Here is a 14,025-nt window from a genome sequence, read left to right as displayed (position 1 = left end):
AACGATCAGCCAATTCCTGTTCTGTTACAAATAGGAAATTGCATAAAACTTACCCTTAACATTTCAACATAAAAATATTGCATGTTAGAACTATAAGCCTGTATTTATTTTTCAGGAAAAGGTCCCAATTCAAACTGTGTGTGTTTAATTTACACAACTTCCAGTGATATGCTTTTTAAACATTTTTTAAAGTGAATTTAGTGCTGGTTAAAAATGCCAGCTTGACAGTCAGAGAGGCTGAAGTCGTCTTTATCCTTACAAGAGTCATCGCATGGGTAATGGCATTACAAACTTCCTCCTCACAGTTCCGTACTCATGTGCCGAAACCCTCTCCTGGAGGAGGGGCCACCTCAGGGGACTGAGCATGTGGTTCAGTCTCCAGGGTCCAATCAGTTCTTGGCCTCCCTGTTGAAACAGCTAAAAAAGAGACCAGTTGTGATTGCAGTTTCTGTGATGTTGATGTTTGTCCACTGGGAATTGGACCTGACAGCACCAAATTCAGAGACATGCTGACATCTGGTACCAATATACATAGATTAGCCCAGCTCCTGGGCTCTGACTGTATTTTTTTAAATGATATCTAAATTAAGGCTTGCTGTATATTAAACTGGTGATTTATTCTACTTGGAACAGTTTTGTCATGGCCAGTGATAGGATGAGTTTTGTGCCGGTGGCAGGAACGGCGCCAGGGTTTTTGCCGCCCTAGGCGGCAGTGCTCCTCCTCAGAGCATTCGGCAGCGGGAGTCCTTCCACTCTGCGTCTTCAGGGAGCGCCCCAAAGACGTGGAGCGGAAGGACCCCCTGACGCCGAATTTCCGCCGGGGACGGTAAAATGCCGCCCCCCAAATCCTGCCGCCCTAGGCGACCGCCTAGGGTCACCTAGTGGAAGCGCCGGCCCTGGCCGGTGGTGAGCTTGTCCAGTGACTGCATTTGTACAGTATGGCACATGTTTGCAACCTAACCACTTTGTGCTCCCATTCTCTTTGTTCTCTCATGCTACATGGACATGAGCTGAATCAGTTCTGAAATGGGAGATCTCCCAAGAAATTTAGGTGCTGTAAGAGACAGTAATGGCAGTTTGGTGTGTCTGTAACCCAAGGACCTCCTGATGCCAACTGGCAGAGGGTACAGGGATGCATAAAGGTTACAAGAATCCCTGAGTCTAGTATTCACATACTAGTTCACTAAAGACTATCATGTAAAGTATCTCCTGAAAGCTTGTGCCACAATGGCAGGGCCGGCTCCAGCATTTCTGCCGCCCCAAGCAAAAAAAAAAAAAAAAAAAAAAAAACGATAGGCCGAACCACGGCGACAAAAAGAAGTTGGGGGAAAAAAAAAAAAAAGCCGCTATCGGCGGCGGCAGTTCGGCGGCAGGTCCTTCGCTCCTAGAGGGAGTGAGGGACCTGCCACCCCCAAATTGCCGCACATGACGCCCTTCTCCCTTGGCCGCCCCAAGCACCTGCTTCTTAAGCTGGTGCCTGGAGCCGGCCCTGCACAAGGGTCATCATAATTTTTGTAAAATGTATGTGTGGCTACTATGTAAGGAGATATGTATATATATATTAGAAACTATGTTCTTAAGGCCATGTAGTTAAAAGCAGGTCACCCAGAGATAGTGTAAGACAGATTCCACCAGACAGGAGGTGAGAAACATTTGTCCCCCTAGGTGACCATGGCGTATTGTGGGTCTTACAATAGAAGTCTATTAGCATACTGAGTCAAATGCTAATGAAGAGATTGCTGAGACTTCAGAAGGAAAAAAAAGAGGCAAACAGCAGGGAGACGGGACCCTGTTTTAGAGGTGAAGAACAAAGGACTGGTCTAGTATACCTAGGGATGCAGGAAGCCATCCTGGCTTCCTTCATCTGGGATAGCAAGCTGCCAGTGGGGCTTGGTCTCATGAAAAGAGGGTCTCAGCTATTGGTTGGAAAACACTGTGAGAAGGATGTTGGGGTAAGCAGTACCTTATCAGACAAGAGGGCATCTTGTTAGCGGAGTTGAGGCTCCAGAATGTGTGTTATGAATGTATTTTATATGTAACCCTTTGTTTCCAATACTTCCGTTTGCTATCATTTGAATCTCTGTTCTTTGTTAAATAAACTTATACTTGCTTTCTCTATAAAATCTAAGGGCTGTGTGTTCAGCAGAGTTGTGTTCTAAGGTGTAACTGGTAAGCCGTATGTACTGTTCCTTTGGGAACAGAGGATCTGATAATTCTGTGAGCGTCCAGTCAGCAGGGGTGGCCAACCTCTGCGGCTCTTCAGAAGTTAATATGCGGCTCCTTCTATAGGCACCGACTCCGGGGCTGGAACTACAGGTGCCAACTTTCCAATGGGCCAGAGGGTGCTCACTGCTCAACCCCTGGCTCTGCCACAGGCCCTGCCCCCACTCCACTCCTTCCCGCCCCCTCCCCTGTGCCTGCTATGCTCTCGCTCCTCCCGCTCCCCCCCAGAGCCTCCTGCATGCCACAAAACAGCTGATTGGGAGGTGCAGAGAGGGAGGAGGAGGTGTTGATCAGTGGGGCTGCCAGTGGACGGGAGGCACTGGGAGCATGGGGCGGGGAGCTGATGGGGTGCTGCTGGTCTATTACTGTGGCTCTTTGGCAATGTACATTGGTAAATTCTGGCTCCTTCTCAGGCTCAGGTTGACCACTCCTCCAGTGGATAAGGGGCTGGACACTGCAGGGGAAGCTCAATGGACGGAGTGTGCCTATTGCTAGCATTCATGAAGAACAGCGGAGCCCATCTGGGCTGAAAAGAGAGTGCTTGTGTTGCCTGTTGCTGATGGAGTTGGGGACCCTTACCCCTGGCAGACACAGACAAGGCTTCCTCACGCTAAGGGCAGGTAGTAGCGAGGTAGCTCACCGACCTGGGTACCTCTGGGAAGTGTCACAATGTCACTCTTTCCCACCAAGTACTGAGGCATTGTCTAGTGTTAGTGAGTGCAATGCTTTTGGAAAATACATCTTTCAATGTAATACCATTTCTAGGACCAAAGCAGACAATTAGGGAATATTTCACCATATGAAAATAAATCCACATCAAGTATTGTCAGTAGGGCAATTCCTATGTTCCCAGTACATTCTGGGCGGGGATATGCTTCTTCACAGGGACTTGAGAGTTAGGAAGGAGGACTGGCTAATCTGGTTACACAGTGCTGACCTCTGCATAGCAGAACCACCATGTTAGTAGATACCACCTGACAATCATATTACAGCCCAGCTCACAAGTAGGTTTGAAACGCTCACAGCGTTAGGATCCATCCATTAGCTATTTTGTATAAGGCTACAAATGCAGTAAAGTCCTGCGCTCTTAGGCCAGTCAGACTGTGTTAGGAATCAGCTTAGCTGGAATCATGTTTAGCTCAAATTTAAACATCCTTAATTTGGTTTGAGCTCCAGTGGTGACAGGCAGAGCTGGTGCAACCCATTAGGCGACCTAGGCAGTCGCCTAGGGCGCTAGCATTTGGGGGGTGGCATTTTGGGTCCTTCGGCGGCGACCACAGCGGCCGGATCTTTGGCCGCCCTGGTCATCATCGGCATTTAGGTGGAGGGAGCTGGGGCAGGGGGGCACAGAGAGGGTCGCCTGCAGCAAGTAAGGAGGGGGGGGCGGCACGCAGGGGAACTCCCCGCCTCAGCTCACCTCTGCTCTGCCTCCTCCCCTGAGCACGCCGCTCTGCTCTGCTTCTCTCCCTCCTAGGCTTGTGGCGCCAAACAGCTGATTGGCGCCACAAGCCTGGGAGGCGGGAGAAGTGGAGCGGCGATGGCATGCTCGGGGAGGAGGTGGAGCAGAGGTGAGCTGGGGCTTGGGGAGGAGGCGGAGGGGAGGGCCAAAAGCTGCCACAGGACTCGGGGGGAGGGGGGCGCAAGGTGGAAGTTTCACCTAGGGCGCGAAACATCCTTGCACCCGCCCTGGTGACACTGCCCCCTCTCCCATCAATTCCAGCAGGTCCTGGATATCCTGAGCAATGAGTTAGTGCTGGGTTTGTGTGTGTTCAAATGTGCTTAAGTGCAGCTGCAGAAATAGAGCAAAAATGTCAATAGTACAAAGCGTTCCAGCTGACTTCATTTCCTGCAGATAACTCCCTGAAGAGGAGGGTGAGGTTTAGAGCTTGTACTGTTAGTTTACTGGTGAGAGATGGGAAAGGAATTGGAGGGCTGAGTGGGGAGAGATATTTCGGGACACAGTTAGCAGGACAGGGTTAAAAAAGCGAGGGTCCCATATAAAAAGGCTGTTCACATTTGCTTCCTGTCAACTTGCCATTGTTACAGAAGGGTTACAGGAGCTGATGTACAACCCCTACATACAAACAGGATGTTGGCTTTTAGAGTTGATTAAGCTATGAAAAGCAGTCTCTTCCGTGGCTGCACTATCGCCTTTTCTTCTGCTGAGACTTAAACGTTCGGGTTGGAACAGGAGAGATTCAGAAGGAAACTTGGCCACAACTTCTGCTTACTAACATCACTGCTGACAAGTGGTGTATATAGCCAGCCAAATACAAAAACACAATCCTGTATTGAATGCTTCTACAAATCCTAAACAAACATCTTCCTAAATTCATCACACAGACACCCCTTATCCCCCACAATAATTCACCACTCTCACAAACAGACTAAATGCCCTCACACACACACCCAAATGCAATAGCTGCACAGACATACACAGCTGAGTCACATGGTCTCACAGATACACTCCAAATGTAAATGCTTTCCTTCTTCAGTAGTCTTTGAACATAGAATTGTCATTTCCCTGCATATCATCTATCTGTCCAGGTTCTTATACTCGTACCCATCATCACAGTATATGAGCTCCTCTCAAGGGTTAATAATCAAAATCCTAAGAGGCCAGCAAACACTGTGCTAAGTGTTCCCGAGCACAGCTAGGCTATATGCTGCCTCCTCCATGGATGTGCTGGGAGGGAAGGAAGGAGCTCTTTGTGCCCTCTGCCCTTTCCCGCACATTTTGTGCACTCCTATAGGAACAGCAGTAATTTGGCCCTAAGCTTTTTAGGCTGACCTTCTCCAACTGCAGTATTGATCATCTGGGAAGCTACAAAGCCCAAATGGACCACAACCACATTATTTTCTAATCCCTCTTCACCAGAGTCTGATTTCATGATACTTGTGATAGCTAAATTTTTTTCTGCTGAACAGAATAGAAACAGAAAGATTCACATGTTCCTTTCTATATACAAACACATCAGACAGACCCGTGGACACTACTGTACCCTGAGAAGAACCACAACCAAATAGATACACAATGTGGCAGATAGGTGCACACTAGGATATCTTTCACTTGTCGGCCTCTTCACACATGCAGTATGTAAGGGCACACAATTCCCCTTGCCTCCCCCTACCCTACAGCCTAGAATTGCCCTTCCCAAATTTTCTGCCAAAAGATTTTACAGAATTAAAGAGTGTGGCTAGTTTGGCTCAGGTTTTCTAGTGGTTTTCAGTCCAGAAACCTCCATTTACACAAGGGATTCTAGAACAATTCATACTTCACATTTTCCAGTCTTGAGACTTCAACATCCACCAGGATTCTACATGTTCACATTCTGCTTCTTCAAGAAGAAAAACCTCTTTGTCATACTGAAGATGCTGGACTATGCTCACGGTATTTGCATTTAAACTGCTGTTTGGGAATCCTGTTTGTAGGAAAACCAGAGAAGGGCTTATTTGCCTTGTGGAGTGATAGTTTGTTGCAGTGATAACTACAGAAGGCAAACAAAGTAAAGGCTTGATACTGGGCAGCTGCAGCTATCTTCATTTGAAAATACGCTGAAGTGATACTATCTTTGCCTAACAGTTTCCTTTCATAGACCTCAGCTGGCAACTTCCGCTCCCTGTTTTGTGAAGAAGAAAAACACCCTCTTGCAATACACAACCCCCTCAAACCAGAAAAGAATAACGCTGAAATAGAGCTTCAGTGAGATGAAGCAATTGTTATATTTGGGTGAGAAGTGTGGTTTTTGAAGGCCTGTTATTGGACAGACATATCAGCAACAAACCCAAGTGAAAGATGTCACATTGAAATCCATGGAGGATTAAGTCCTCTTGCTATCACCAGAACAGGTACAGCAAGATCAGCCAAAGTGCCCCCCTACATTCCTCCATCAATGGTATAACTTAAGGGACCAACTTAAGTTGCAAGCATGTGCCAACGTAAGGGACCATTTAGGAGTAAGAGGGGAGTTGAGTCTCGACATCCTGTTCAATTCTTAGTCTCTTTGCTGAGGCTTCCAGTTGTAGCATTGGTGGTTTATTGTGATGTGGAGGTATGAGCTAATGGAATGGTTCAGCAGCCAATAGCCAGTTTTAGTCAGTAGAGTCTCTTCCCCCTATATTTATTCTGGAAGGATAGAATCAGTATTTGCATGAAGAAACTAAAATATATTAAAATAATCAGAAAACATGTGCTCCAACCCAGTCCTATTCCCTCTGTTGGGTGGAGATATACCTTCCCATGGGCTTTCTCCTCCCTGACTTCCAAGCAGCCTCTGTTTTAGCACTTCCCCCATACCACCTGTGCAAAGGAAGGGGGAAGCAGAGCTGGAGTTAATCTTTTATTCATCAGGAACCAGTTAATACCACAGACCTTGTCACACTGTTGACTACCTAGTGATTAGAGACCGCCAATGCATTTTGCACATGGCACCAATCCCCCCTGCAGTTACAGTTGCTAGTGTATGGCTGTATGGTTTGGGTGTGTTATTGAAGTGATGTGTATTTGTTGTGAATGATACTTTCCTCTTTGGAATGAGCTTTGAGATCTATTAATGAAAAGCACTATAAAAGAACTAAGTACACCTCTACCCCTATATAACACGACTCGATATAACATGAATTCGGATATAACGCGATAAAGCAGTGCTCTAGGGGGGCAGGGCTGCGCACTCTGGCGGATCAAAGCAAGTTCGATATAACGCGGTTTCACCTATAACGCGGTACGATTTTTTGGCTCCCGAGGACAGCGTTATATCAGGGTGGAGGTGTATTATTATTATATCTAGAGTTTAAGCTACTAATACCTGTAGGTATGTTGCTATCTGAAGTGACAGTGAAACAGTATGGCTGCTATTTTTTTGTATTTGTATCAGGATCAAATAATCATGTTGGAACAACTGTAAGCCAGATCCTCTACTTTGTCCAAAGAATGTACAGTGCAGGTTGGGGCTGATGCTTTGCACACCTTTGTTCCTGGGTCAGCTGTTTGCCAGGCACTCCCCAGGATCTGGTCCTGCGTCTTCCCACTGCATCTGTGCAAGTATTATCACACGCTGACAGTGCCATGACTTGAAAACTCAAATCAAGTCACAAAACAAACCAGGGCTGATTCTTTAACTATCCAGTGAGTTGCAAGATTTGGGACCAGCCCATGGCAATTCCAGCAATCATTCTGAGAGCTTTTTGCTGGATAGGAGCTGAGGATATGTCTTCACTACAATGTAAACCTAGGGTTAGTGGAACTTGATTCAGCGGACTTTGAGTTACAGAACACAGGGCTTGAGCATCTACATTGATTGTCAACCCCAAGTTAAGAATTTTCTAACCTGAGCCTGAACCTGAGGTTCCAGTGTCCACACTGCTGTATGCAGACCTGAGTCCAACCAATCATATCACAGACTTCCTAACACCCTCCTACTCTAGCCTTTTGTTCATGGTGCAGTATGGGAAAATTTGACTGTCTTAGCAAGGCAAAGAAAGTTGGCCTATAGGATTGTGACATACTTTTGGTGGGCTCCCAGAACACGAATCCAGTGGGGCTGCATCTACACGGCAAAGCAATAGGGTTTGAACCCTGGTCCTGGCTTGTCTCAGGCTTGGACCCTCCACCTCCATGGGGTCCTGGGACCCTGGGTCAGACTGTGTATGGATGGAAGTAATATTAGGTTTGTTCTTGAGTTCAAACCTTGGGCTTACATTGCAGTGTAGACATACTCTGAGTCACAGAGTAGCCTAGCATCCATCAATATTGTAATTAAGAGGTAAAAATATCATGACTTAAGTCTATTTTATTCCAGGATCTGCTAAACAATAAGAGGGTTTGTATGCAAAGCAGTCACTTTAATAGGGCAAGATATAAGTATGCTGTAGGACCATCTTGTTATGCTTTGATGGCATCTAGATGGCTAACATCACCACAACCATGAAGAGGGTGAGGTTTAAATCTTGAACCTGGCTTTCAAAAAATACTTTAAAATCTTTCGTGGGTAAGAACCTCACCACGAAAGCTTATGCTCCCAGTACTTCTGTTAGTCTCAAAGGTGCCACAGGACCCTCTGTTGCTTTTTACAGATTCAGACTAACAGGGCTACCCCTCTGATATTTTAAAATCTTCTTTCACTTGTCCTGGAGGCAGAGTTATGAAACAGGACTGTCCAGTGGGTTGTGTCACTTCCCAGCTCTGGAGGATGGAGACCCTGCAATTGACCAAAAAAAAAAAAAAAAAAAAAAAAGTCTTTCCAAATTTCTCTGCACTCCTCCCCATAGATGGGGATCTGATCCTCTGCACTGATCTCTGTAAATGGGGATCAACATTCTGTGGGTGGAGCATGTGCATGAGGGCTGCTAAAACGGGTATGACATTGTTAAGTTGACATTTCTGTGATCTGTATGGAAAGCGAGACCTTAGCAAAATGCTGTTGTGGTTTAATTCTTCCTAACTCAGGCCCTGTCTACACTTGCATGTTTCTACACAGTAAAGCAGCTTTCTGTGTTGTAACTCCCGAGGTGTACACACTACCAAGCCACTTAGTGCGCAGAAACTGTGCAGTTGCAGCGCTGTAAAAGAAACACCCCGATGAGAGGCATACAGCTTTCTGCACCGGGGGTACAGTGTAGACACCCTGGTCAATTACAGCACTACGATTGGCCTCCGGGAAGTGTCCCACAATACCTGTTCTTGCCTCTCTGGTCATCGGTTTGAACTCTACTGCCCTGCCCTCAGGTGACCAACTGTCATCCCCACCCCGTACATTCCTTCCTGTTTGTTTGGTGACGTGTGCAGTGGTCTCAGCGCATCTTTCCAGGTGGCCATGCCTGCTCCACTCACCAGGCGATCCCCCGCTTGGAGCAATGCTGAGCTCCTTGACCTCATTGGCATTTGGGGAGAGGAGGCTGTCCAGTCTTAGCTGCGCTCCAGCCGTAGGAATTATGATACCTACGGATAGATTTCACGATACATGACAGAAAGGGGCCATGATCTGGACACATTGCAGTGCAGGGTCAAAGTGAAGGAGCTGCGGAACACCTATCACAAGGCCCAGGAGACAAATCGCCCATGAGCTGCCGATTCTACGAAGAGCTGGACGTGATACTCAGCGGCGACCCCACCTCCACTGCAAAGGCCACTGTGGATACTTCGGTGGCTCACGTGCCAGTCTAGAGTGTACCAAACCAGGAGGAGGAAATCTTGGACGGGAAGTGGGAGACAGAGGATGACTCGGAGGTCAGAGATGCATGCAGCCAGGAACTCTTTTCTACCCCAGAGAAGGCTAGCCAGTCACAGCTGTCGGATCTTGGCGAAGCGCAAACAGGAGAGGAGACCCCGGTAAGTGGATTTGATTTTGGGAATCGCTGAAGCAAGTTGTTGGGGGCAGGAGGGGTGCAGAAAGCAGGGTTGTGTCTGTATGATGCACGTACCACCACATGCCTAGTCTGAGCGTCAGAACAGGCTGTTGATTGACTCCCTCACTTCACGGGAATCTGCCTCAGAGATCTCCACGAAACTCTCATGGAAATACTGGGCAATCCGCTGCCGCAGAACTGCTTTGTTTCTTGCCCGATTAATGGTAACTTTTCTGCACCACTGTGCCATCACAGGGGACTAAGGGGAGGACCATTGCTGCACACATTGGAGCTGCATAAGGGCCAGGGCAGTAGCTGCAGTCTTAGAGAAGACTCTCCCTTGAGTCCCTGCTCACCCTCAGCAGCGAGATATCTTTCATAATGAATACAGACTGTGGAAAATGCGGGGACAGGAATGATTATCAGACCCCCCCCCGAAAGAGCTGGCTCTCCCCAAGAGTCAAATGCCCAGTGTACAGTAGGGTCTGGGAACACTGATTTACCCTGCTGCTACAGCTGCTCACCATTTTGGAGGTCTTGTGGCTCATGTGTGCTTGCCTGGGGTCAGCCAGTTAGTGACAGGTATGTGAATACTGGCTGTGTTTTAAACCGAATCAGTGTTCTGTGTGTTGCAAACAATACTGCTTCTGTAAAATGTTGCATTTTGGCATCACAGTGATGACTTTGGGAGCCCAGTCTCCCTCTTCATTATTGCCAGCTGAACGGCTGCGCAGAATTAGAAAGCGGCCACAAAGAATTAAGGAGAGCTTTCTGCATGATGTTATGATGCACTCCGCCGCCGAAAAACAGGAATTGAAGGAGTGGTGGGACAGCGAGAAGAGGGACTGAAAGGAGAATGCAGCATGCCAGAAATGAAGCCACAGAGCGGCTCTTAAACTTTATGGAGCACCAAGTGGACATGCTCCAGGCGATACTAGCACTGCAAACCGAGCAGCTCTGCGCCCGCCCTCCCCTGCAGCCGCTGTCGCAAAACTCTTTCCCATGCACCCCTCAGACACTGCCAACACACTCTTATCAACCTCCTGGCTCCAGTCTGTACTTGCGGCATTCCACTCCTCCCTCCTCACAGTCCAGCCCTGCAGACTCTCAGTACCCACGGCACTCAACACCCATCCCTCTACAGTTTGGCCCTGCTGAAGTACAGTACCCGCTACACTGTACTCCAAAAGAGAAGGTTGGATATGATCCCTGGACATACACAAATCTTTAGCCATTCCAGGACCTCACCTCCTCCTGGGACCTTCCCTTCCCTCATCCCCCTTAGTGCTGATGTGTTTTTTTGTTTGATATTCTCCTCCGGTTGCTGTTTTTTAATAAAATAATTGTGTTGGTTTGAAAGCAATCTTTATTCTATAAATTGAAAGCAAACATAGGCCTACAAAGCAACAGAAAGTTATCTTAAACCTTCATATTGCATCATCTGCACCAATCACAATCATCTCCTAGCATTACAAGCACTGCACTCCCAAGCATAGCAACAAATATTAGTGGCTTTCTGCTTCAAATTGCTGCCTCAAGGCATCCCTGATCCTTATGGCTCTGTGCTGAGCCCCTCTAATAGCCCTGGTCTCTGGCTGTTCAAATTCAGCCTCCAGGCACTGAGTCTCAGTGGTCCAGCCCTGAGTGAAGCTTTCACCCTTCCCTTCACATATATTATGGAGCTTACAGCACGCGGCTATAAACATAGGAATACTGTCATCGGCCAGGTTCAACTTCCCATATAGGCAGCGCCAGCAGCCTTTAAACGGCCAAAAGCACACTCAACAGTCATTCTGCACTTGCTCAGCCTGTTGTTGAACTGTTCCTTGCTGCTGTCAAGTTGCCCCGTGTATGGCTTCATAAGCACGGCATTAAGGGATAGGTGGGGTCTCCCAGGATCACAATGGGCATTTCGACTTCCCCTATGGTGATCTTCTGGTCCGGGAAGAAAGTCCCTACTTGCAGCTTCTTGAACAGGCCAGTGTTCCAAAAGATGCGTGCATCATGCACCTTTCTGGACCAGCCTGCGTTAATGTCTGTGAAATGCCCACAGTAATCCACAAGGCCTAGAGAACCATTAAGAAATACCCCTTCCGATTAATGTATTCCGTGGCTAGGTGGTCTGGTGCCAGAATTGGAATATGCGTGCCATCTATCTCTCCTCCACAGCTAGGGAAGCCCATTTGTGAAAAGCCATCCACAATGTCACGCAAGTTGCCTAGAGTCAGGGTCTTTCAGAGCAGGATGCAATTAAAGGCCCTGCACACCTCCGTCAACACGAGTCCAACGGTCGACTTTCCCACTCCGAACTGGTTAGCGACTGATCGGTAGCAGTCTGGAGTAGCCAGCTTCCTCAATGCAATCGCCACGCGCTTCTCCAGAGGCAGGGCAGTTCTCATTCTCGTGTCCTTGTGCCACAGGGCTGGGGCAAGCTCATCCCACAGTCCCATGAATGTGGCTTTCCTCATCCGAAAGTTCTGCAGCCACTGCTCGTCATCCCAGACATGCATGATGATATGATCCCACCACTCAGTGCATGTTTCCCGAGCCCAAAAGCGGCGTTCCACTGTGGTCACCACCTCCGTGTATGCCACAAGCAATCTCGTGTCATAGCTAGTACGCGTGGCGAGATCCATGTCACACTCCTCTTACCTTTGTAGTTTAAGGAATAACTCCACTGCCACTCATGACGTGTTAGTCAGAGTGAGCAGCATACTGGTCAACAGTTCGGGATCCACTCCTGCAGACTGAAGAGGCAGAGCGCGCCATACACAAACCATTGAAAGATGGCATCAAATGCAGACGGAAGCACAGGGATTGCTGGGATGCAAAGCAATGCATCAAGGGGCCCAGGATGCCTCACGACCCCCTCCGCCTTTCCACAACACTTAGCAGCAAAAGAGGAAGAGATGCACTGTGGGATAGCTGCCCAGAGTGCACCGCTCTGAATACCGCTGCAAGTGTGGGCAGCTGACAGTGTGAACACACAACAGCGGTTTCCCTTCAGCGCTCTCTGAGTGGCGCTGTAACTGCCAGCGCTGTAACTCTGCCAGTGTAGACATACCCTAAATCCTGTGCATCTACCAAAAAAAACCACCCCCCCCCCCCAAAAAAAAAACAGCTTTACCACCACAACTGTAGCTTTACTTGTCAGTGCTCAAGTCTTTACTGAGAAAAGTCGCATCCTGAATTAGCACATCTGGCTAAATGGTGAAAAAAAAAAAAAGACTGGAAGTGGAAGAAGTCAATCCTGTTTCAGACTTAGCAATTTACATCTCCAGTTAGGACCATCTTTTTATTCTGTGTTTGCACAGCACCTATCACTGTGAAGCCTTCATCCCTACAAATATAATAATGATATGATATCTGCTCCTCTTATGTTCCCCATGCCCATCCCAAGTGTCAGTTAAAATCTTTTCACCCGCCTCAGATTAAAAAGGTCAGAAGTTGAAAGAGGAGAAGAAAACGACAGAAGGAACGGCTGCAGAAAAGGAAAAGACTGCAGACCTGGAGAGGGAGAATAATGACAAACAGAGGAGGGAAAGAATGCAGATGTAGGGAGAAGAAGAAGAAAGAAAAAAAAGAAAATGATGGTGGGAGTATGGACAGAAGAGAAAGAAAGGGAGAGATACAGAGGAAATACACACTTAGTGCCCCCATGTTTGGGCAGAGCACAGAGTTTGCTGCTAGGTTTCTCTTGAGTCCTGCACTCTGGGAAGGACAGTATCTGTTTAGATTTGTGTCTAAATTTAAACCCTGATTGCTTTGCCTCCCCCACCACTCCCCACCCTCCCTTCCTCTCAACCACCCTCCCTCCTTCCTTGTTCTCTAGTGCAGGGCTGCTCACTGGGCTCTGTCAGTTCTCAAGCTGAGCTGGGGCTTGGATATTATATTATACGCTGCTCAGCAGTGTGTTCTCACTCTGGCTGGGCAGAAACTTTCCACAGCTAAGTGGGGAAAGGGTGGGGAAGAACGACTGTCCTGAGGACACCCCTCACTTGCAGGATATGGAGGTAAAAAATTTATTTCCGTAGCCGCGCGTTACTTTGCTGACTTACTTGCCCCAGCAGTTCAGATTGAATTAGCTCCACCTTTACATGGCACTTTCCCACTAGGAGCAGGTAATAATTTCAATTTGCTGTATTAAATGGTAAATGACCCCTTCGAACTTCTTGCACAGAGTTATTCTAAAGTTGGGGGGAGGGAGAGAAGAAGAGAGCATGTGAATATAGGGGAGGAGTGTGGTGTATCATTCATTTTTGAGCCTCTTCCCCTGAGTTGGAGAAGGCAGTAACCTTCAAGGGCCTGCATCATTTTGAGGCATGATTCAAACACTCAGTTATAAAATTGGGCACAGGAGGAGGAACTAGATAGAGCTGAAACTTCAGGCTTCATGGGGGTATTTGTAGCCATACATCTCAGCTGCCCCTTTGCAGGAATGTCCTTTATTTTAGACCC

The 14,025-nt window shown here is 47.7% G+C and overlaps 1 protein-coding gene across 2 annotated transcripts in view; it reads left to right on the top strand.

Moving 5' to 3' along the window:
* Positions 1-13,377: 13,377 nt before the first annotated feature.
* The window catches only part of RCSD1 (RCSD domain containing 1), a 49,236-nt gene continuing 48,588 nt past the window's right edge, over positions 13,378-14,025 (top strand). Inside the window, exon 1 of one of the 2 annotated variants that reach the window (XM_034791620.1) lies at positions 13,378-13,580. In XM_034791620.1, the coding sequence (XP_034647511.1) occupies positions 13,575-13,580 (6 nt within the window). In that variant the 5' untranslated portion in view covers positions 13,378-13,574. The remainder of the gene's footprint in view (positions 13,581-14,025) is intronic. The other variant, XM_034791629.1, reaches the window with a different exon arrangement.

The sequence above is a fragment of the Trachemys scripta genome, chromosome 1 (genome assembly GCF_013100865.1).
Source record: "Trachemys scripta elegans isolate TJP31775 chromosome 1, CAS_Tse_1.0, whole genome shotgun sequence".
Lineage (NCBI taxonomy): Eukaryota > Metazoa > Chordata > Testudines > Emydidae > Trachemys > Trachemys scripta.
This window is presented reverse-complemented; position numbering and strand designations above follow the sequence as displayed.